Raw genomic sequence first — 23,685 nt, 5'->3', positions numbered from 1 at the left:
TAAAATATTCACTCTCTGGTCCTTTATGGAACCAGCAGCTGACTCTGCTTTAAATAATCCTCAGTCCTAACTGCACATTAGAATCACTTGAGAAATTTTATAAAATGGTAATGCCTGGGTTCCATCTCCGGAGATTCTGACTTAATTGGTCTGGAATATAATCTAGTTGATCCTTAACATTTAAACATATCTTATCTGTCCTAATTAAATAAAACAAAAAGCAAGTAAACCTACCAAAGTTTCTCTGCCTATAAGAAAGAACTAGATAGTATGACTTCCTTATTTTGTACTTAAGGGAAATTTTGTCCAGATATATGAATTATTTGTCCATATTAAAAGATGCTGTTGCTGTTCTTATTACCAAATTATAATTGCAAATTGCTTTAATATTAAAAAAAATTACAAAAACTAAGTTATAGTCTAAAAAGTATTATATGCTTGTCTTAGTCCATTTGGGCTGCTCTAATAAAATACTATAGATTGAGTGGCCTATAAACAATAGAAATTTATTTCTCACAGTTCTGGAGGCTGAAAGTTCAAGATCAGGGTACCAGCAGATTTGGTGTCTGGTGAGAGTCCACTTCCTGGTTCATAGATGTCTGCCTTTTCATCGTGTCCTCACATGGTGGAAGGGGAAAGGGTATTGTCTGGGACTTCTTTTATAAGGATACTAATCCCATTCACGAAGACCTAACTATCTCCCAAAGCCCTCACCTCCAAATACCATTATACTGGGGATTAATTTTCAACATAGAGATTTGGGGAGAGCATAAACATTCAGTCTATAGCAATGTTCATTGTAAAAGAGAGAGAGAAGAAATACAAATATATGTAGATGTCACATTCTAAATTAAGTGCTTAAGGTAAAAATTGACAAGAATCAAGTTTACTTGATAGCCACTTTTTCATTTAAGAAACAAATAAAGTAGCTGTCTTGTGTTAAAGGCCATGCTTTAAGAAATATATATTACACATTAGACTTGCATGCATTCTAGGAGGATGTCCACACTACAGGAAGTACTCAGGAGGTAACATACTCAGGAATGGGTACATGTCCATCCCTGTGTCATGATCAACAGGCAAATCCCCTCACAGGTCCTCTACTGTGTCTTTATTTCTCTCATTTACTGAGAGAGGATAGTTGGATAAATAGTTCATTGTAGATGAGGCCCCTGTAGTATATAGATGATGTAAAAGGAAAAATGAAAGGAATAATGTCTGATTTCCCTTTCTAAGCCTCATCCCAATCCCCAGTGATCAACACTGTCAAAATTTTACACACACATCCACAGACACACACACACACCCCTCTACCACAATTATATATAAATATGCATACAAATATAGGCTCATACTATACAACCTCTTCTTTTATGTTTAAGCAACCTTCTTTTGTGTTTAAAATTATAACTTGAACATCTTTTGATATAACAATTTGTACATGTACCTCATATTTTTCTCATAATTGCATAGTATTCTGTGGTATCGATAAACTATAATCTTACAGATAAGTCTTGTGCTAATAGATATTTATAATACATATATATACATGTGTGTGTGTGTGTGTGTATCTCTATCTCCATATATCTACATCTATCTGGGATAAATTCCCAGGAGTTGAAGTTGAATCAATACATCAAAGAGAATGCTCCTTTTAAAATATTTTATAGATTTGATGCCCTTAACAAAGTTTTCATCATTAGTACTTGATATATCAATTTAAAAAATCTTTTCTAATTTTTATGCTTTTCCCTAAATATGAAGGAGGTGGAGTATTTTAAATGTTTTGTGGTCTTTTTGTGAACTACCACTTTATGTTCTTTACTTCTTTTTTCATTCAGTTTCATGCTTTTTCTTAGTGAGTTATGAAAATTCCTTGTATTTTAAGGAAATATTCCATTGAATATATTGCATTATTTTCCCATTTTGCCATTTGTCATTGTATATAATTTAACCAAGAAGAAGTTTTATATTTTTATATAGTTAGTTGTTTATTTTTTTTCATATGTCTTCAGGTTTCTCCACTCCAATATTATATACCAAAACCAAATCTGTTTTCTTCTAATATGTTTATGATTTCAATTTTTATACTTAAATTTTTGATCCATCGAGACTTTTTTGGTGATGGGATTTATCTTTAATCTTCTCAATGACATTAGGAGTGAAGTATTAACCCCATCTTAGGCATCTCTGTTTTATAAACGGTAAAAGAGAGGATCTGAGGTGGAAATAGTTTTCCAGGACTTCTAGCTCATGAATATTGGAACCATGCTGTATCAAAAATATATTATAATTTATTATAGATAAATATATTATCAGATTTATATTATCATTTAGCCAGCTATCATTTCCTTCTACCATAGCAAATCTTATTCTTTTAGTGGGTACATTGTCCTGTTGAACTTTTGCCTAAAAATGGGGAATATTTTTTTAGTGGGACATTGTCGTTGTGCTTAGTGCTTTTCCTGCATCTATAAAATGAGAATAATAAGTCAGCGGTCCTAGTATGGTTAGGAAAATTCGGCACTAAGTTTGGATCAGGTTTGGATCAGGTCCTTACTGGGATGCTATGGGGTAAATAGGTGCACAGAGGGGTTTTAAGCAGATCTTCAACGTAAAAAGAGCCTTTCTTTAGAATGTACATATATTGGGGCACCTGGGTGGCTCAGTCCCTTAAGCGTTAGGCTCGGGTCATGATCTTGAGGTTTGTGGGCTCAAGCCCTGCATCAGGCTCTCTGCTGTCAGCTCAGAGCTGGTTTCAAACCCTCTGTCTCCCTCTCTCTCTGCCCCTGCCCTGCTTGCACTCCCTGTCTCAAAAATAAACATTAAAAAAAAGAAGAAGAATGTACAAACATTAACACCGTATCTGAAGTTTTGTCAGAAGTTGTCCCTGATTGCCTCACAGGGAAACCTTCATGTGCTTTTTCACCTGTAACTTTGTTTTTGTTTCATTCTTCCCTGTGAAAGGCTCTCAGATTTGTAACACTTTCCAGCTCTTTCTGTCTCTCCTGGGCCATCCAAACACCCTAGGGTCCATTAAAATAATAATAAAAAAGCTATTATAAAGCGGCTTTTCCCCTCCACAATCCCTAATTGGAAAAAACAAACAAACAAACAAACAAAAAACTTAACAGTACTTATTGACAGGTTAAAAAATTGGTTTTTAAAAATCTTCTAACCCCCCAATAGAGAAAGCATTTTAAAATTCTAAGTTTTTCATGGTATTGAGTTGCTATGTTTGGGCTTGTTTATTGGGAAGTAGCTGCAGGAAATGTGACCTGCTATGACCTCAGGGGAGAAAAGTGTTATGAACTGAAATGTTTGGTTTTGCACTTGAAGCCATTAATAAAAGTTGTGGAATGATGAGAGTTGGGCCTCCATGTTGATGTTTTAATGTCCTGGAAGTCACTGGTTGTGTTGCAAGTGCTTACCATTTGTAATTACCTGGGCTCATATGACAGACGGAACTGGGAATCAAATTAAGTAGCTGCCTTCTCTTACGATGCTAGAGAATCTCCAGCTTAAGACAAGATTGCCTTTTTTCCTTCCTAAAAAAGGCACAAACAATGACAGCCCAAAATAGCTATTTAGTCAGAACTGACGACACTTTCTGAATGCTTGTCATTAAGAGAGAAATAGAAAATCCTGATTTTCTTCTTCCTTTAATTTCTCTCCCTTAAATACCTTGCTTCTTCCTGAAGCCGCCTCACCTCATTGCCCAGGAGAAATGCCCAGTGGCTCTGACGGTGCCTCAGCACCACTGCAGGCTCCAGAGGGGAGGTGGCTTATGCAAAACATATTAAAGAAAAATCCTAAAAGTCACTGCAGCTTTTTCTAGTGAGTTATGCTGATCTTCCCTGTTGCTGTAAGCTGATGGGGAACGTCGTGGCAAAGACATAACCACTCTTTTTCCTCCCACTATTTTTGCTGCAGTGAGAACTGTTCATTTCTGCTTGCATTTCACCAGATAGCTTTAGAATTCTAGCTGAGAATTAGGGCTTTCTAAGGCTGGAAATAAGAGTTTAGAACCTTAAATTGGACTTTGTCCTTTTGGCTCAGTAAAAATTGAGTTAATTTGCAGCCTCCGGTGCCTGACTGGAATGACAACAGACAGTAGGATCTGACGATGTTTTTGAATTAAGTTCTTTTTTTTTTCCCGTATGGATTCATGGGGGCAGAAGCTTTTATTTTTCTCTCTTGCTCTTTCCCTTCCAGACCCAGCTGAACATATTACATTCAGCAGCAGTAATTACTGAATGTATGGTTATGTTATCCCCTGGAATTTTCTATCTTCATTCTAATCCCATCCTCTATATTGATTGTAATTTACCAATAAAGCTTAGTTTTGGAAAAAAATAGATGCAGCGTTTTGGTAGCAAGCCTACTAACTTTAGATATCCCTGGAAGATGTAACAGATATTATAGGACAGGGAAGAAAGAGAAGGTGGTATTTCTCAGGCATGTAACCACAGATCACCCCAGAGGAAGCCAGCTTACATTTTAGGGGACTTGAGGAGACAGTGATCCTTTGGTCTTGTTCCTATTCCACATAAAAAGCAGAATGAAATGTGTTTGCAGTGATTTGTAGTATTTGCCAAACAGGGTGCTGCATCAGAATAGCCTGGAATCTAGTGCAGAGCCCATATTAAACCTCCTAAGGAAAAGGGGTTTCCTCTTCATTTAGAGTCTGCCCGGTGCAGTCCCGCTGTAAAGTATCTAATAGGATAATACCAGGGCTCTCCAGAAATATAAGTAACTCATTGGTTAAATTTCATTCTTCACCTTTCCCCCCCTCCTTCCTGAGTGAGCTCATTCCCCCCTCCCGTTTTTTTTTTTAAACCCAGTGATTTAAAATGCTAGAAGGAAAAGCAACTGAAGTCTTAACTTTCAGATGCTGAATTCTCAGCTAATTGAAATTACTGGGCACAATGCTATATATAGCCAATGAAGAGATTTTGAGCTCTCACTCAGTGCCTTCAAGACATGTCGTTTTGTAGTCAGAGAAAACAGAGATCAATGCATTTTCAAACTGACAGAGGGAACGGATGCTCCTTAGTAGCACATGCCCAGGATCGTGTGTGTGGGGCTTGCGCTGTGCTGAGAAGCTGAATACCGGTCCATATGCTCCTTATTTACTGCAATGTTCTTTGCATGTTACTGTGCACTCCGGACTAACGTGAAGGTAAGAGGAGGCGAGCCGGCAACTGGGCACAATATACATGTTAAACCAGCTGCAGAAAATGTCTACCTTGTGTAGCTTCAGGACTTTTCCGATTGCTGGCTGAGCAGGCAGATTATTACAGGTGGTTGCAAGGGCTTTGTTTTATTGTTGCCGAGCAGCCTTGCTGGGGGAGCATGTTGGAACGCTGCTGTGAAGTGACCTTCAGGTTTAACTGTTTGTTATTCAGGTTCAGGCTCACACTTGGGGGGTGGAGTTGGGGGAGGAAAAGATGAAAATTGTTTAGGTAGGCCAGAACCAAGAAATCAGAGAAGGTAAAAAGCTATACAGCATGCTTTAGATTAGGATTTAAAGTCTTTCTTTTAAAAAGTGCTATGAGCTGCCTGTGCTCGTGCAGCTTAATTAACAGCTGGGGATTAAATTTAGTGGTTATAATGGCATTAGGGTATGATCTGTGGGATATCTGACCATCCTGTTCATATAAACAAATTATTATCATTGGAAGTTGGTGATATTGGTCATACAAATCCTCTGCTCGGGGTGGGCTGGTTGCTTCCACTGTGTGGGCACCACTACCCCACTGTTGTCACCCCGCTGACATTCACTTGCTGTGGCTAATGAGCCTCCAAAGTTGAGCCTAAGTTTGGGAGATTTACCCCTTGTCCGGAAGGACTGCGTTATTATTGGAGAGGTTTTCTGACACTATTCATTCAGCACTGAGCTAGACAGGCCAGATGTGGAATTTACAGTTGCATAATTTAAGTGAATTACATCTCTGTTAGCTTTTTGAACTTGGATTTCTTATTGAAGGAAGTCCAAAAGTGATTGCCTTTCAGAAAAAAAAAAAAAAAGGCAGTTAAGGTTTAATACCTAAAATAAGAATCTTAAAAAAATATATCAATGTTAAGTGTTTCACCTTTTTATTTTACTGGGGGAGTATTTTAATGTGTCTGGGCACTAAAGTTTTGTTTTCTGTGTTTACAAGTTTTATTAAAGTGCTCCCTGCTGCTCGCTCTTTTGTAAGCCTTTTTGTTTTCTATTTGAACTTCAAACAGGTAGTGTTTATGTTTTGATGACCAATTCTTTTATAACTACAGCCTGGCAGCATTCTGTGGATCATTTCAGAGTTCATCAGAATTTACTTTTTACTACTTTTAGGGTTAACTTCAGCAATCATTTTTTCCCCATGCATATGATGGATATAGCAAACAAAATGCAAAGAGATATTTAAAAACCTAGCGTGTACCCAAATATCAACTTGGATTTCTCTATCACTGTCTCCTATTCCTAATTATGGGGTATGGCATGCATTGTTCTGTAAGCAATGAATTTTAAATGTTTTCCCTCCTCATATTTTTTGAAACAGAAAAGTGTTTTTTTTTCAGACAAATTCCATAAATAATTTTAGATTAAGAGATAACAGTTGTTTTGATAGTCCATTGTCATATTTCAGAAGTGCAAGAAAACCAGAGGCCAAAGTTTCTTTAATATGGGTTTTGGGATTTTGTTTTTTGTCTTGACTATTATCATTGGTCTTTATGGGTTGAACTGTAATTTTTTCTCACTTAAATTCATAAGCAAAGAAGTGAAAAGACATTTACCAACAGTATCTTAATTCATATGACTTTGGATACTACATTCTTAGTATCTTGGTTAGTCTGAACTTCAGTGAAAGCTCAGAACATGCATATTGCCACATACAACACATATAACCTTGCTTTGAGTTGTTTAACTCCAATTTTAAATATGCTTAAGTCCTTTCAATAATTAGTTCTCGAGCTTTCTTGTATAATTTTCTTTTAGGGTTATCTTTCCCTTTTGAGACAGCAAAGTTTGCAGTAGAATTTACAGCTCACCTGTGGGCTGACGTTTCATCAAGTTCGCACAATAAAGTCTTATCTGATATTTCTTAATTTTTGTTTTATTTCATATTACATTTTAAAGAATTTGATTTTTTTTTTTTCTATTGTGCCTAAAATTACTTATTTGCTTGGTTCCGGTAAAGTCTTTTTCGTAGTGTACAGCTTCTTAGGTTTCCATGATTTAACATGATTCGTGTTACAGTGACCCAAAACTTTAAGGTGGTTAAGCTTCAAAAAATAGAAACATCTCTTATTTATTTTCTTTGCACAGAACTAGCCACAAATGTCACTAACTTTTGTTCTACAATGATTAGTTTGTTAAATGGTCATTTATAATATATATTATACAGTAAAAAGAATTTTTTGAGAGTGAAATGTATATATTTCATATATGTTTTTATATAACACAGGCATTAAACCTGTGCTGTATATATATGCCATATATATATGTATATATATATACACATACATATGCCTCTCTTTCTGTATATAGTTCCCACACACTATGTATCTATGTATAGTATATGCACACACTCTACACACACAGAATTTACAGGTCTCAGAATGTGACTCATGGATCACCATTTATCCATTCATCTATCAAAAGATTTTAAAGGGCAATTGTGATTTTTGCACTGTGCTGGAGTCTGGGAAACTAAGATCAATAGAAAAGAGTTCTTGCTTTCAAGAAGTTTCCAGTCCTGGAAAGGCCACAGACATATACACAAATAAGTGGTTTGAAATATTACAGGATTAGTAATGGAAGTCTTTACAAGGCATTGTAGGGACAAAACAAAACAGAGCACCGGCCAATTTTACATGGACTTGTCAAGAAAGGTTTCACTGTGAAATCACCTTTGAGTTGAATCTTGACAGCTGATGGAGTTTTGCTAAGCAGCCTGGAGTGAAGAAGGCATGCCAGGTAGGGGGAATGACAAAAAAACATGGAAGTAAGAAGCAGAGCACTTTGGAGGACTGCAAATAGTTTGAAATGGATAGAGCATGTGGTCTTGCGAGGCTGAACAGTGAATTAATAGGTGAAACAAATAAATGGAAGCTAAATCCAGTACTGTGAGAATTGATCATCACAATCTAACTCTTTAGAAATTGTGTTTCTGTGCCACCTATTTCTAGAAGGAGAGTTTTCTAAAGAAGGAAAAGAAATGAAAACTTTTAAACAAAGGGTATTATTTATATTCTGGGTTGTTTTTGTTGTTGTTAGCTCTAAGTTGTTTGAGTTTGATAAATATTCATATCATATTGGCTTGGATTTATCTTTTAGTTTTTTTAAAGAATATGAATAGAACAATTTAATTTGAGACTGTTCACACCAAAAGGGGCAATGTGATCATTATATAGATGTATAAGTCATCATCTCAAATTGCTTATGTTGTACCAAAACTACCTCTTTGATAAGAAAACATATAAGAAGTTTGTTGTACCAGATGTCCATATCATCTTGTCTATAGAAGTGGCTCTATTTTTTAAAGTAATGATCCTTATAATAACTTACATACAGATGATACTTTTTGTTTTTCTAAATAATTCTATGTTCTCCATCTCATTATTTCCCCCTTTCACCCCGCTGCTATAACCATACCCATATACACACACAAACCCACAATGTCTGAAATATGAATGACAAGTATTAGACCTATTTCAAGGACAAGAAAATTGAGATTGAGAAAGGAAATGGCTAGTTCCTCTATTCTATACTGTTTCAGAAGCATACCTAATATAGGGCTTAGATCTCTTGACCTAGTTTACTACTTTACTTCTCATTCTAGTAAATCCTGCTGTCTACCTTATAGTTTCAAGAATTCTCTTATTTTTAAAATTCCTTGAGAGTAAATATAAGAACTTTTTAGAAAAAGAGTGTACCAAAATGATTTAAGTTTATTTATTCTTTGAGAGAGAGAGAGAGAGAGAGAGAGAGAGGCAGAGAGAGCCCTATGCAAGGCTTGATCTCACCATTCATGAGATCATGACCTGAGCCAAGTTCAAGAGTCAGATGCTTAACTGACTGAGCCACCCAGGTGCCCCTAAAGCAATATGATTTTAAAGCATAGGTTTTTGGAATTCCAAAAGAACTATGTTTAGGTCTATTTTTTCCACTTATTACATAGACATTTTTTTTGCACAAAAATTTTTTGCTCTACATGAAATTTATTTTTTTTTCATTTGTAAAGTAGGAATAATAATAGTAATTGGACATTATAAGAATTATGTGAGATATGGCAGGTAAACAGTATAAAAATCTTAGAATATAGTAAGTACTAAATTAATTTAACTCGTAACTGATAAAGTTGAGGCCACTGAATAGACTCACTTTCAGTGAAAATCATGTTAAAAAATTCTAGGAATTGAACCCATTTAAATTTTTTTTTTCAAAGTTTATTTATTTTTGGGACAGAGAGAGACAGAGCATGAACGGGGGAGGGGCAGAGAGAGAGAGAGACACAGAATCGGAAACAGGCTCCAGGCTCTGAGCCATCAGCCCATAGCCTGACGCGGGGCTCGAACTCACGGACCACGAGATCGTGACCTGGCTGAAGTCGGACGCTTAACCGACTGCGCCACCCAGGCGCCCCGGAATTGAACCCATTTAAAAGAAATGGTTCCGATATAACATTCCCTTCTCCACCACTGTCACCATCACCACCACACATGCACATTTACATGAATGTAAACCCCATGGAAGCCAGGATTTCACTTTGTTTTGCTCCAGTCTCTATATCGTCAGCATCAAGAACCACGCCAAGTACATAGTAAGTGCTCAATAAATATTTGATAAATGATTGCATTAACTGAAATCCCAGATTTCTCTTTATTTTCCTCCAGGCTTACTTGTTTTAATGCTTTTTAAATTATTTTGAGAGAAAGAAAAAAACAAAACCATAGACTTTATGGTCATGTACGCTTGGGATTACATACTGGATTTGGCAATCACAAACCACAGGCCCTGTCACTCTCACAGATCTGTGCAGACAGGTTACAGAGCTACGTTGGAGGGAATCAGTAATTCAAGCTAAAACAATTTACTGGATGCCTAACTACTTTACAATTCAGACATTCATCATGCTGATTTCCACCAGGTTTATTCAATGAAGTCGCTCTTTTCTAAACACTGCACCCTTTTCTACCTCTGAGCCCTTGCTAGAACTGTTTCCTGCAATGGAAATCCCTTCTCTGTATTGACATGCTTGTTTAAATTCTGTTTTCCTTTAAGAAACAGAACAGTGTGTCTATCTTCCAAGAAGTCGATACAGCCACATAACTTCCTTACTTCTTCCCTCCTTTCATTTAATGAATGCAATTTTTACATCATTCATGGCAATAGATCTTATATTGCCTTATGTTATCACTTGCCATTAGTATCTTACATTGCTAGGTAATTTTTACTATGTTTGGGTACTGCCCTCACTGAAACTAGATTTTAAGCATTTTGAGGACAGGAGCTTTTGTTCATTTTTTTCTTGTAGTTTGTATGTTGGGAATTTAAGAAAATGATAGATTGACTGATTGAGAGGGAAGCTTGTAGAAACCCTACCTCCTTATGTTACTGATGCCTACTCTTAGCTAGATTTCATGATACATCCCACATATTGAAGCTTTTAATAAACACATTATTTTGCTGTAGGCAGGGCTTGGAGCCATGAATCAGAATGTGTGGACAGTTTGTGTAACACCTTGGCTCATCCAAATCAGGAGTGGTCTCTCACAGGGTTTTAGTTTAATAATTATCTCTTTCAGGAGGACAATAATATATGAGTCCCTCCCTGGGCCCTTATATTATAGCCTCCAAATGTTGTGCACCTACTCAGTATATTGAGTTTATAATACCTAAGCCTATTCAATGTATTGGAATTACAATTTCTAATGAAGCTCTTTAATTCAAAACTTTAAAAAATCATACAAGGAATTAATTAACAAAGAATAGAACAGCACAGCAAACAATAGCAATAACAGCTATCATTTGTTAAGCTCTTACTATAAGCCCTGTACTACACCAATAACTTTGCCCTTATTCATGCTTTCCAGTGACCTATGATATAAGAATTATCATCATCATTATTTTATAGATGAGGGAAACTGAAGTTTAGGGTACAAAAATAACTTGCCTGATGTCACACAAATACTAAGTGCCTGTGAAGTTAGCTTTTAAATCAGATCTGTTCTACTGTAAACATTTTTAAAACCTTCCTAAATAATATATATATATATATATATACTATAAGTATTGTATTACACACACCTCAAATCTTTTTTTAAATAAGGTAAGGAATTAAATAATAAAATTGCATATGTTTTACATAGTATGACCTTACCATTCCTTCTCTTCGCTTCTTTCTAGTAAACGATGGTTAGAGTCAGAGCATCAGGTTTTGTTCTGATTTTACATTCATTCAGTCACCAAATATTTAATGAGCATCTATTATATGTTAGCAACTGACCTAGTTGCTAAAAATACAGGGTGGAATAATAAAACAGACAATAATCAGACAATATTCTCTATCCTTATAAAATTTAAATGCTAGTAAGGTAGATGGGCAGTGAAAGAGACAGTTAAGTAAAATGCATAGTGTATAATGGCAAATGCTGAAAAGAAAACAAAATAAATAGAAAGAGTATCAGAAATGTGAATGTGGAAAGGGGTTGAGGTTAAAGTTTTTGGCAAAGTGGTTAGTGAGAGCCTCACCAGGGTGGTGACTTTTATTATTATTATTTTTTAAAGTATTTATTTATTTTTGAGAGAGAGACAGTGTGTGAGCAGGGAAGGAGTACAGAGAGAGAGACACACACACACAGAATGCAAAACAGGCTCCAGGCTCCGAGCTGTCAGCACAGAGCCTGACGCGGAACTTGAACTCACTAACTGTGAGATCATGACTGAGCCGAAGTGGGACACTCAACCCTCTGAGCCACCCAGGCACCCCTATTATTTTTTTTAATGTTTATTTTATTTTTTTGAGAGAGAGAGACAGAGAGAGACAGAGCATGAGCATGAGCAGGGGAAGGGCAGAGAAAGAGGGAGACACAGAATTCGAGGCAAGCTGCAGGCTCTGAACTGTCAGCACAGAGCCCAATGCGGGGCTCGAACTCATGAACCATGATATCATGACCTGAGCCAAATTAGACGCTAACACACTGAGCTGCCCAGGTACTCCTAGAATGATGACGTTTGAGTAAAGACCTAAAGGATGTGAAGGAATTTGCTGTGTGAGAAATGGTAGCAGAGAATAGAAAGGCCCTGAGGTGGAGCCTGCCCAGCATTTTAAGGAATGTCTAAGAAGCCATCGTGGCTGGCAAGAGAAAAGAGCAAGAGTGTGTCAAAATGAGCAGGTCATGTAGGGTTTGTAGGTGAGACTTCTTTTAGTGAAATGGGAAATCAGCAAGCGTTTTAGGAGAAGAGGTACTTGATTTGACCAATGTTTTCACAAGGTCACTCAGGCTTCTGTGTTGAAAAGAGACCAAGAGGGCAAGGGCCAGAGCAGAGAAACGAGTAAAAGGCCCTACAGTAATCCAGGTGAGAGATGTTAATAGCTTGGATCAGGTTGGTACCACTAAGACTGGGGACAGGTTGTCTAGCTCTGTTATATAATTTTACTTGTAGATATTTATCTTCATTTTTTCCTGCCCTGTTATTGAGATCTCCTCAGCTCTGGGGTGCTGGTTCTCAGTTCTTCTGTATCTGACCAGCATTAATTAGAGAAAAATGCTTTGCTCTATGGTTGCCATTGCCATTACCATTTACTTCTTTTTAATTCTCTGAACATTTTGAAGGGTAGTTACCCAAGATTTAAGTCATACATATACATTCAAGACTTCTTTTTATTTTTGGCTTCAGGTCTTCTGATCCTCAGGGGACACCTCACTTTAGTTCTTAAGTGAATCTTCTAAGCTACTTGAGGGCAGGAAGCATGTCTTATATGCATTTATGTTCCCATTGCTTTGCACATGGCAAATAATCAATACATATTTGCTAAATGAGTGACTGAATGAATGAACGTTAACCACTTTAAAAAGTGAGCGTATTTTGTAGAGTATGTCTTTGGATTAAACATGGTACTACCAAATAAGAATACATACACAACAAGGAGAATTGATTTTGCTTTCAACAAATCTCCTTTGTAATGGCAAATTATCACCTCTTTTATGACAGTATTTCTCCAACATCAGATTCTCTAGGGAAGCAGCCTGGGAATCTGGAAATTATGCTAGGTAATTCTTATCATAAGACAAGTTTGGAAAACACTGTCTTATGTTTGGAATGAAAGCAGTGAATCAACAAATTTGTTGAGAAACTGTTATGTGTTACTATTTGCACAAATAACATGTATATCCAAAGTTTTCCAAACTTAAAAACATTTTTTTAACGTTTATTTAGTTTTGAGAGAGACCGAGACAGAAGGCGAGTGGGTTGGGGGCAGAGAGAGAGGGAGACACAGAATCGGAAGCAGGCCCCAGGCTCTAAGCTGTCAGCACAGAGCCCGAGGCAGGGCTCGAACCCACGAACTGTGAGATCATGATCTGAGCCGAAGTCTGACGCTTAACCGACAGAGCCACTCAGGAGCCCCCAAACTTTTTACACCACAACCCGTAGCAGCAATATAAATTAAAAATTACACCTCAGCATATATAAGTTTCACAAAGCAATACTTAACTTTCTCAAAAGCTATGAATTCTGACATTTTCTATTTTTACCTTCTAAGATTTTGTTTCTTTTTTACAATTTTTCTCAAGATTTTCTGGATGTATTAAAATCAGAAAAATGGTTGAAGAATTACAATTCATATTAGCCCATTTAAAACTGATTCCTTCATTTACCTTTATTAATGAGTTTGAATGGGTACAGAATGGGTTATAACTCACAATTTGGAAAACATATAACATATTCCCTGCTTTAAGGAATATACAGCCTCAATTAGGAATATGTGTCTGGGAGATGATGAATTATAATAGTCAGCAAACACTGAGAGGGAAGTGTGTGAGAGCCCTGACTGAACATAGGCCAAGTGTCCATATAGCCTGGCTCATTTACTGCTTAGTATACTTGTTTGAAAATTCACAGTTCAGCACTTGCTTCCCTGGCCCTGGCCTTGGAGACTTAGCCTGTGCACCTACATACCATGGCGTGCCTGATAGCAATAGCTCACCTTTAAGAAGTATTAGAGACATGATGTCAGGCACCATTCAAAGGACTTCACTCATTTCATCTTTACAATAACTAGAAGAGAAGGTTTTATTTTTATTTTATTTTTTATTAAACCCATTTTATAGTTGAAGGGACTGAATTACAGAGGTTTAGCTGTTCAGGGCCTCATAGCAAGTAACTGATATGAGCATAAATGCCAGACATAGGAACCAGTGCTCAGGATAGGGCTGTACCTGGAAGGAAACCTCTCTTACTCTTGAGCCTTGCTCTGGTGTTGCTTTTCTGTTTCTGATTCTCTTCACCAAAGGGGTGGCTTTGCCCTTAATTTGGGTGTGTCATAATTTCTGCCATTAGCCAGTGCCCAGAATTCCCATGGGCCTGAGAAGCTATACTCACATGGTTGTAGGGGGTGGTTACACTTAAGAGAGATTCATAACCAATTGAAGTATGGGTACCTTTTGAAAGAGGCCCATTTGCTCAACTCTGCTCCTGTTATTAGTACAGTAAATAAGGTAATAAAACCCTCCAGGATGAATTGGTATTGCTAAGAGAACCTAGCTCTTGAAAATTGAAGAGAGAAAGATGAACAATAAAACAAAGAGACATTTGACCCTGGGAAGGTCTGTCCCTAAATATTTCTCAAACGTAAACTAGATCTTTTCTTTTTGTTCAGTCTCATGAAGGACTTTGATGCTTTGAAAATAGGCAGAATTTAACTGAAAGAAGCTGAAGGAATCGTCTTCCCTCAAAATGAAAGTTAGATGATTAGTAGGAGGCACATTTTGAGTCTTGTTTTATTTATTTATTATTTTTAATCAATGTCCTTTGATTTACATTTTCTTTAAAAAGGTATATATAGATTTTTTTTTTTTTTTAAGCTTGTACCTAGATTTGAAGGGGAAAATGAGGCTATGGGGTATGCAGTGAGCCTGGAATGGAGGGATTTGAGTAGATTTCTGAATTAGATCCTTGAATCTTGTTGGGGTAACTAAAGGAGTCCTTTGCATTTATGTTGGTCATTTCATTTGTAATCTGTATTCTTTTAAACTCTTTAGGGAAAGTAAACATGGAAGTCAGGTTTCAATGGATTAGTATAAATTGTATCTTGAATGCTTTAATGACTGTAAAAGTGCTGTTTGCTCATTATAGAAATTACGTAAAGTACAGAGGAGAAGAATTTATACTTTCTCAGAACCTTGCCGCTCATATATAAAATTTCTGTATTCTTTTCACTTTTAAATATATGTGTGTATGTGTGTATATATAAATGTATATGTGTTATATGTATTGCATATGTAGGATCAAGATATATTATTTATACCCTGTGTTTTCATTTAATACCCTATAATGAGAACATTCTCACATCATTAATAATTCTTCATAAGCATCTTTATAAATGGTTGCAAACCAGGAAACTTTTTTGAAAAGTAAATAAATAAAGGTAGGCAAGAACTGAAAGCATTGTTTTTCTCAGACCATTACTTTTCAGCAGAGGATAGAAAGCTTTCAGGTATAACCTTGGAATAGCTTTGAAATGAAATACAGTTTGGAAAAAATATACAGTGAGTCTATTTCAAAAGAATCATTGCCATTGTACTTCAGACAGGGAAAAATATGTATATTTAATGCAAATGTGTTCCTTTAGCTAGTCCCCTAACACTGTCTCTACACTCACCCCACCAAATAATGTGCGTTGAACTGTGTGTGTGTGTGTGTGTGTGTGTGTGTGTGTGTGTGTGATTATTTTAAACAGAAGCCAAACAGACAACTTCCTTATTATCACTATTCTCCTAGGTTTTTAGAATGGAAATATAGAAATCATTTTTACCTCTCCAGCCCCCGCAGAAATCCAATCAGTCTACAAATCCTGTAGAATCTAACTTGGAGTGATTTCTTCTAATTTTTGTCTCTACCTCTTTCTTCCTCAGTGGAGACTTTCATTACCTCTCAATGTATTGCCACAGGTACATTCTGACTGAGTTGCCTATCCTCTGTCTGCTTCCTCTTTAAATTTATCCTCCCTATGGTGGTACCAAACTTATTTTTCTAAAACACAGATAAGAACTGGCTATCCATTTGTCTGTTCAGAACTTTCTGTGTTTCCCACTGCCATAAAAATTCTTCATTGTTAAGGTATGGCCTCAACCACCTTTCCATTGTACCTCTGCTAGACCCCACTTACATGCAACAGAGACAAGAGTCCATTCCAACCATGTATCCAACCACTTCTCATGCCTTGGCAGGGATGTGGAAAAAATGGATATTTAGTAGAACATCTAGGGTTCAAATCCATCATCTCCCTTTACAAAATAGTTGTAATATTTCTGGATGAATAAATCAGTTTTTCTGATGTTTAGTTTCTAGATATTCTAATTGAAATGATATTACTAACATCCACCTAATATCATGAACATGGCTTTAGACAGGTAAATCCTTATAGGTATGGAGGACCCATTCAAAAGATGTCACAATATTTTAAGAAAGCACATAAAATGCCAGTGGAAGCTTTGAAGGTTAGCTTTAAACTTGGTAGTTTTGGGGTGCCTGGGTGGCTCAGTCAAACACTGGACTCTTGATTTGGGCTCAAGTCATGACATCATGGTTCTTGAGTTCAAGGCCCACATCGGGCTCTGTGCTGACGGTGCAGGAGCTTACTTGGGATTCTCTTTCCCTCTCTCTGCCCCTCCCCCACTCATGCTGTGTGTGTCTATTTCTAAATAAATAAATAAATAAATAAGCAGACAAACTTTTAAATTTGGTAGTTTTGTGAATTTGTATAACTGACAATTCCCTTACAGTATATTTTGAATCCAGTGGATATGAGCTAGGATCAAATTCCTCTCCATAATTTTTGAGTTCATGAGATAGACTGTAAACAATATCTAGTCTATAGTTGAGAAGGTGAGAAAAATAACCCTCCATATCTTCAGTTTACATCTCCAATCCAAGATTTCTACATGAGCTACAACCTTAGTCGGCTAAGTAAAAAACCCTCAAAACTTATGGGGAAACCAACCACAATTTGCATAATTCTTTCCTTAGTCAGATATCTCTAATGCTGAAAGATTTTAATTAATTATAGAATAATAATTAAACTTTTTAATTAATATTTTTGTGTAATGTAATAATTACACGTACTTGGTAGCATATGTATTTGTATTTTTAAAGAGAATTTGCTAGATTAGAATATTTTTGTTTTTCTCTTTTTTTTTTTTGTCTTCCAAATTTTTATTTAAATTTAGGTTAGTTAACATATAGTGTAGTATTGGTTTCAGGAGTACAGTTTAGTGATTCATCATGTACATGTAACACTCAATGCTCATCACAAGTGCCCTCCATAATGCCTATCACCCATTTAGCCTGCCTCCCACCACCCCTCCAGCAACCCTCAGTTTGTTCTCTGAAGTTAAGAGTGTCTTATAGTTTGCCTCCCTCTCTGTTTTTACCTTACTTTATTTTTCCTTCCCTTCCCCTTTGTTCATCTGTTTTGTTTCTTAAATTCCACATATGAGTGAAGGTTAGAATATTTAACAAATTTACTTCTAGAATGTCAAAGAATTAATTTCAACTTGAATTTTTAAGATGAGAGATATAAAGAATTTTACCATCTTCAAATTGTATTGGAACTTATAAGAGAATTTAAAACTTCCCATATTTTAAATTTTAACTTTCAGATATAAAATAATTATTTAAATACTTGGGAAGATTTTTTTGTTATTCAGATAAATTACAGTTTAGGGAAAGCTTTAAAAGGAAATTTAATATATTAAATTTATAAATGCCATTTAAAATATTTAAAGGGAATTTAATTAAATTATAAAAACTTACTTAATTATGGTAATTGTAAAAATCTTGCTAGATTTCTGACAAATGGATAAAGAAGGTGTGGTTTATATATACCATGGTATACTACTTGGCAATTAGAAAGAATGAAATCTGGCTATTTTCAGCAATGTGGATAGAACTGGAGGGTATTATGCTAAGTGAAATAAGTCAGGCAGAGAAAGACAGATACCCTATGTTTTCACTCATATGTGGACCTTGAGAATTTTAACAGAAGACCATGGGGGATGGGGAGGGGGAAAAAGTTACGGAGAGGGGGAAGGCAAACCATAAGAGACTCTTAAGGACTTAGAACAAACTGAGGGTTGATGAGGGGTGGGGAGAGGAGAAAGTGGGTGATGGGCACGGAGGAGGTCACTTGTTGGGATGAGCACTGGGTGTTGTATGGAAACCAATTTGACAATAAATTATATTTAAAAAACTAGATTTATGAATAGAACAGTAAATTATAAATTGAATTTAAAAAGTTAAGTAAAATCTAGCCTTTTAATTTATAACTTAAAAATATTAATTTTGCAAACCAGGAGAGTTCCAATCTTTTTTGAACACAAAAGATGACTTAAAACACACACAATGCACACTGTAGGGCTGTTATAAGGTATGAACAGAATATTGTGTATGAAACACTTTGTAAATTCTAAAATACTGTAAAAACATTTGTTGTTATTTTTCCTTCTAATTGGTTTGCTCAGTCTGTTAGTTTAGATTTGAAAAGTAGTCACTTTTTCTCTCCCCTACATGATTAAGTGTCCAGTCAATCAAGACCCTGCCAGTTAGTATCTTCTCCCAGGTAGAACTTCACTATTTCCTGTTCCTTCCACATTTTGTATTACTTTGTATTGTTAGTGTAATACTTGTCAGGCTTTATATTACTAGTGTAGCACTTTGTATCACCAGTGTGACCTGTATATCCCATATATTGGAGATGCTTACTCATGTTTGTTTTTGTTACTAGAACAGGAATTCCATATCTTCTTCACTTTACTTTTTTTTTTTTAAGCAAACTGTTCGATCTCCCTATGTGCTGAACACTAATTCTTACAAGGAACAGAGACATCATTAAGAAAGGATATCTATGTCTGTGTTTAGTAGATAATGAATTATTGAACTGAACTTAATTTGGGGTAAAAAATTCTGTCTCAAGAAAGTCTCTATAATAAAATGTTTAGAAAAGCAATTGACCAGTTAAAAAATTCAGTTAATGTAACTAGCAAATAAGAAAAATTCAAAATACATTAAAGAAAAATTGAGACTTTACAAGTGTAGTGAAAAGTACTCACTTTCCCCCTTATGTCTAAAACATTGCTTTAGTTCAGCAGCACCTGGGTGGCTCAGTTGGTTAAGCATCCTACTCTTGATTTTAATTCAGGTCATGATCTCACAGTTCATGGGACCAGGCTCTGTGCTGACAGCATGGAGCATGCTTAGGATTCTGTCTCTCTGTCTCTGTCTCTGTCTCTGCCCCTCCCCCACTAGTGCCTGTGTTTTCTCTCTCTCTCTCTCTCTCTCTCTCTCTCAAAATAAATAAATATTAAAAATAAAACTTTTTTTTTTTAGTTCAGATAAAAAAGTTAGAGGATAGTTTTGCAAAATGATGGGGGCAGTGGAGGCCAGGGGTGGGTGGAGATTGGTGAGACAGAACTGTTTATCTGTAATGAGAATTACTCAGTCAAGGCTGTCAGCCCATTCTCATTATGTAGACTCTGCTGCCCACCTCCCATTCCTTCCCTTTCTTCCAGTCCACCACAATCAACAAGGCTGTTTTCCTTTTTCTTTAGTCCAGCAGTCAATAACATTGATTTTCACAGCTAGGTGATTCTCACCTCTTCCCTCATTATCCCCTCCTTCAGGGCTAAACAAAGCCAAGTTCCCTGGTGTGCACCAGTCTGCAGAGCTTGTAAGACAGAAATGGCTAAAGGCAGAATGTAAGGCTTTGGCTGGGTGGGAGGGACAGTTAGTGCCACAAAATCCCTCAGGAGCATCCTGGGCAGAATATTTTTGAGACAATCTTAGGTTAAGGGATAATATATCCTCCAGAGAAAAAGAACACATAAAATGTCTCTCTTCTTCACTGCAGTTCCATTGAGTTGGCTGAGGGGGGAGAAAAGCCCTGAGGCCCTGTTTCCATGTGTAATTTTTACTAAGCGTTATTCAAATAGACAGAAACTACTCCTGGGGAAGAGGCCAACTATTGAGAATGAGTCAAAAGAACAGTAATACATAACAGGGCCATCGATGGCCACTATATTACAAGAGGAAAGAAGGAATTTACTCAATGAGTGCTTAGTATGTGCTGGGAATTTTGTAATCTTCATTTATTTTAATCCTTATAACACCCCTGTCAGGTACTACTGCCCCCATTTAACAGACTTTAAAACCAAAACCTAGAGGAGGCACATTCATAGGCCCAAAGTCGCATAGCAAACAGAGGATAGAGCCAGTCTTTGTCATATATACCATACTGCCTTCCAGAACCACTGACTTTTCTTCTTGATAGTTCATGCAAAATCTTTAATAATTAGGGTTGGAAAAATGACCCCTCTGTTAGAGAAGAAGGGGTAAGTGTTAAAATCAGTTTTGATTCTATAGTATTGTGGGGGAATGCAGAGGATTTTGTTGCCTAGCCAAGAGGAGAAGTAACTGAGAGTACTGTTTAGGAAAGACTTAGCCCAAGCTTGTGAAGAGGTGCCTAGATGCAGGGTTTTAAAAGTCAGAAGAGGAATTTCAGGTTTCTAGACTATCTGGGCTGTGATTCTCTAGAATTTTATGCGACCTATCAGGATTAGCTCAAGTGACACCACCTCTTAAATATTAGAGTCTTAGGTTTGAATTTCTCCATGACCTATTTTTACCTATTAGTGTGAGTCTGAGCTAGTTACATAGCCTATCTTAGCCTTAGTTTTCTCATTGGTAAAATGGGATGCTAATGTCTATCACAGGGCATAGATTTTATTATATGACTTATATGCACTAATATTTACAAGCCTTTCTAATTGTCTTATCTACAAGGGAAACTGAGTCAATGGTAGATTTTTTTCCTCCCACCCCACCCACCCCATAATGGGAAAGCTAATTCCCAATTTTCCTTTCTATTAAGGTGTAAGTAAGGGTGATGTTACCATTCCCAGGAGAAGTGCCTTAGGAATAAAAGCCTTAAAAATTGACATTAAATACAACTACAATAATTAATTTCAAGCTGAAACCTCATGTACTAGAGGAATATGGGTGTCCCTAGGGCAGTCTGGCAGTTTCTGAAGATACACGAGAGCTGTGTTGTCCAACAGAGTAGCTGTCTAGTCACATATGGCTAGTAAGCATTTGAAATGTGGCAAGTCTGACCTGAGATGCATTATAAATGTAAAATCAATATTCTATTTTGAAGACTCAATATGGGGGAAATAGTAAAGTATCTCGTATATATTTTTTCTTGATTATTTGTTAAAATTATAATATTTTAGTTATATAGGGTTAAATAAAATATCAAAATTAATTTTATGTGTTTTTTTACTTTATTCAATGTGCTTACTAGAAAATTTAAAGTTACATATAAGGCTGATATTTTGGTTCTCATTATATTCTCATTGTATATTTGGTTTTCATTATATATCTAGAGGCTAAATTAGGGTAACTTATTCTTCCCATGGATAATCTGATCCCTGACCAAGATATTTTGAAGAGATTTTTATAATCAGTGTGGTTTGCAATAATCTTTCTCCCTATCCAACTTTGAGAAGGAGGTATAGGTCTTCTTTTGCCCAGTGGTTCTGAGATCTTAGCACAATAATTGAATGTTAGACTTCAAAGGGAACTTAGAGATTCCAAGTTTCAACTCTCAACTGAGATTCAGAGAGGTTAAATCTTAGACAGACAGATAATGTCCACTGCTTTTTCCATTAAAATGCACTGACTCTCCAAACCATAAGAGACTCTTAAGGACTGAGAACCAACTGAGGATAGATGGGGGCTGGGGGAGAGGGGAAAGTGGGTGATGGGCAGGGAGGAGGGCACTTGTTGGGATGAGCACTGGGTGTTGTATGGAAACCAATTTGACAGTAAATTTTATTAAAAAAATGCACTGCCTCTCAAATGCATGACCATTATTTCTAATGAACTTAAATGTTTATACCATCTTGGAAGAATACAAACCCTGTCATTTGGGTACAGGAATGCTTTCTTGGAATAAAGCCTTCTCCTCTGCCCTGTTCCAATGTGGTTCCACGGGGAACTCCTATTTGACTTTCAAAATTGTATAATAGTTTAACCTCCTCAGTGAATCCTTCTGGCCCTAGGCAAAATTAATCACTTTCCACTCTTCCTGAGACTACACTGCTCTATTTTAGCTCCAAACTCATTGTGTGGTATTGACTTACATATAAACTCCTTAAGGCAAAGTGCTTGTTTTTTGGGCCCAGCATTGGGTGCATAGTAAGTCTGAGGTAAATATTTACTGAATTGAGCTATTTTTTGAACACTTTCTCAGACTGTTCTTTACATTCTAATTCTTGTTATTCTTTAGGTCACAGTCCATAAACATTGGGAAGAAGAAAGCCTAACGTCTCTCTCTCTCCCTCGTGTGTGCGTGTCTTGGCATGTGTGTATTTTTAAATCACCCATACTTGCAAGATGCTGCCATGTATTGGAAATGCCATTCCTTAACACTTATCTAAATCTCCCAGTTAGTCATATGTTGAATTTCCTCATCAAAGATATCTTCTCTGTACAAATGAAGTTGGACCTGTCAGTCAGGGGTGGATTGAGTAGGCCTGAAGAAGCCATGATTCAGTCTCATTTCCATGGTGTACGCCTTAAATGCCACATCTTCAGTCAGCAGTTAGTCTCCCATGAAAACAAAATTGAGCTTTGCATTTCCTTTGGGTTTTAAAAATGCACATTGAAGTTTGTGCTGAGAAGTACAAATGTGTAGCCATGCTAGTGATGCATTCCTTTAGGCTTTCTCCAGGTGAGATTTAGAAATGGCTTCACTTCCCCAGAAAATACCATCTATTGATACTTTCTTTCTAACATTAAAAAATATGCAGCCGTTCAAAGAAAGAGGGAATGAAGTTTTTGTTTGTTTGTTTCATTTTGTTTTGTTTTGTTTAGTTTCCCATGTCTTGGGTTCAGTTCTGTTCTTTCTTTCTTATGTAGGTATGTCAGGATAAGAGACAATCTGAATATACAGAAATTCTGGTTCTAGCCTCTTGGCCTGACTCTTCCTGTTTTGTTCTCACTTCTGACACTTTCACTACTGACACTTATTTTTTAGGCTGCAGAAGTAAAAGATTTGTACTTGTGTCAGTCCATCCTATTCACAACCGCTGATATAAGAGATTTTAAACTCACATAATGGGAACTCATTTATTCAACTTTTATTCATTGGACATCAACTATGTTTTAAACACTGAAGCAGGTACATTCGTATATATGTATATATAAATACATTCATATATATATGAATGCATATACATGTATACATATACATATATACGCATATATATACATATATATGTATATATATGAACTCATATATGAACTCAGCAATAGTACTTACCACACTCTGCTAAAATATAAGCATTTCTTGGGTCATTTGATTACTGTCTGTTTCCCAATTAGCCTGCAAATTCCATCATGGTAGAAACTATATC

At 36.3% G+C, this 23,685-nt stretch overlaps 1 protein-coding gene across 12 annotated transcripts in view; it reads left to right on the top strand.

Annotated features, from left to right (window-relative positions):
• DLG2 (discs large MAGUK scaffold protein 2) overlaps nt 1–23,685 on the top strand; it is a 2,060,086-nt gene that overhangs the window by 657,083 nt on the left and 1,379,318 nt on the right. Inside the window, exon 1 of one of the 12 annotated variants that reach the window (XM_086678465.1) lies at nt 4,870–5,182. The exons of the other annotated variants lie outside the window; for them this stretch is intronic. Coding sequence (XP_086534591.1) covers nt 5,141–5,182 — 42 coding nt within the window. The 5' untranslated portion in view covers nt 4,870–5,140. Of the gene's footprint in view, nt 1–4,869; nt 5,183–23,685 lie in introns of those variants that run through there. 12 annotated transcript variants of the gene reach the window in all.

The sequence above is a fragment of the Puma concolor genome, chromosome D1 (assembly GCF_028749965.1).
Source record: "Puma concolor isolate L17-30 chromosome D1, mPumCon1.1.hap2, whole genome shotgun sequence".
Taxonomy (NCBI): Eukaryota; Metazoa; Chordata; class Mammalia; order Carnivora; family Felidae; genus Puma; species Puma concolor.
This window is presented reverse-complemented; position numbering and strand designations above follow the sequence as displayed.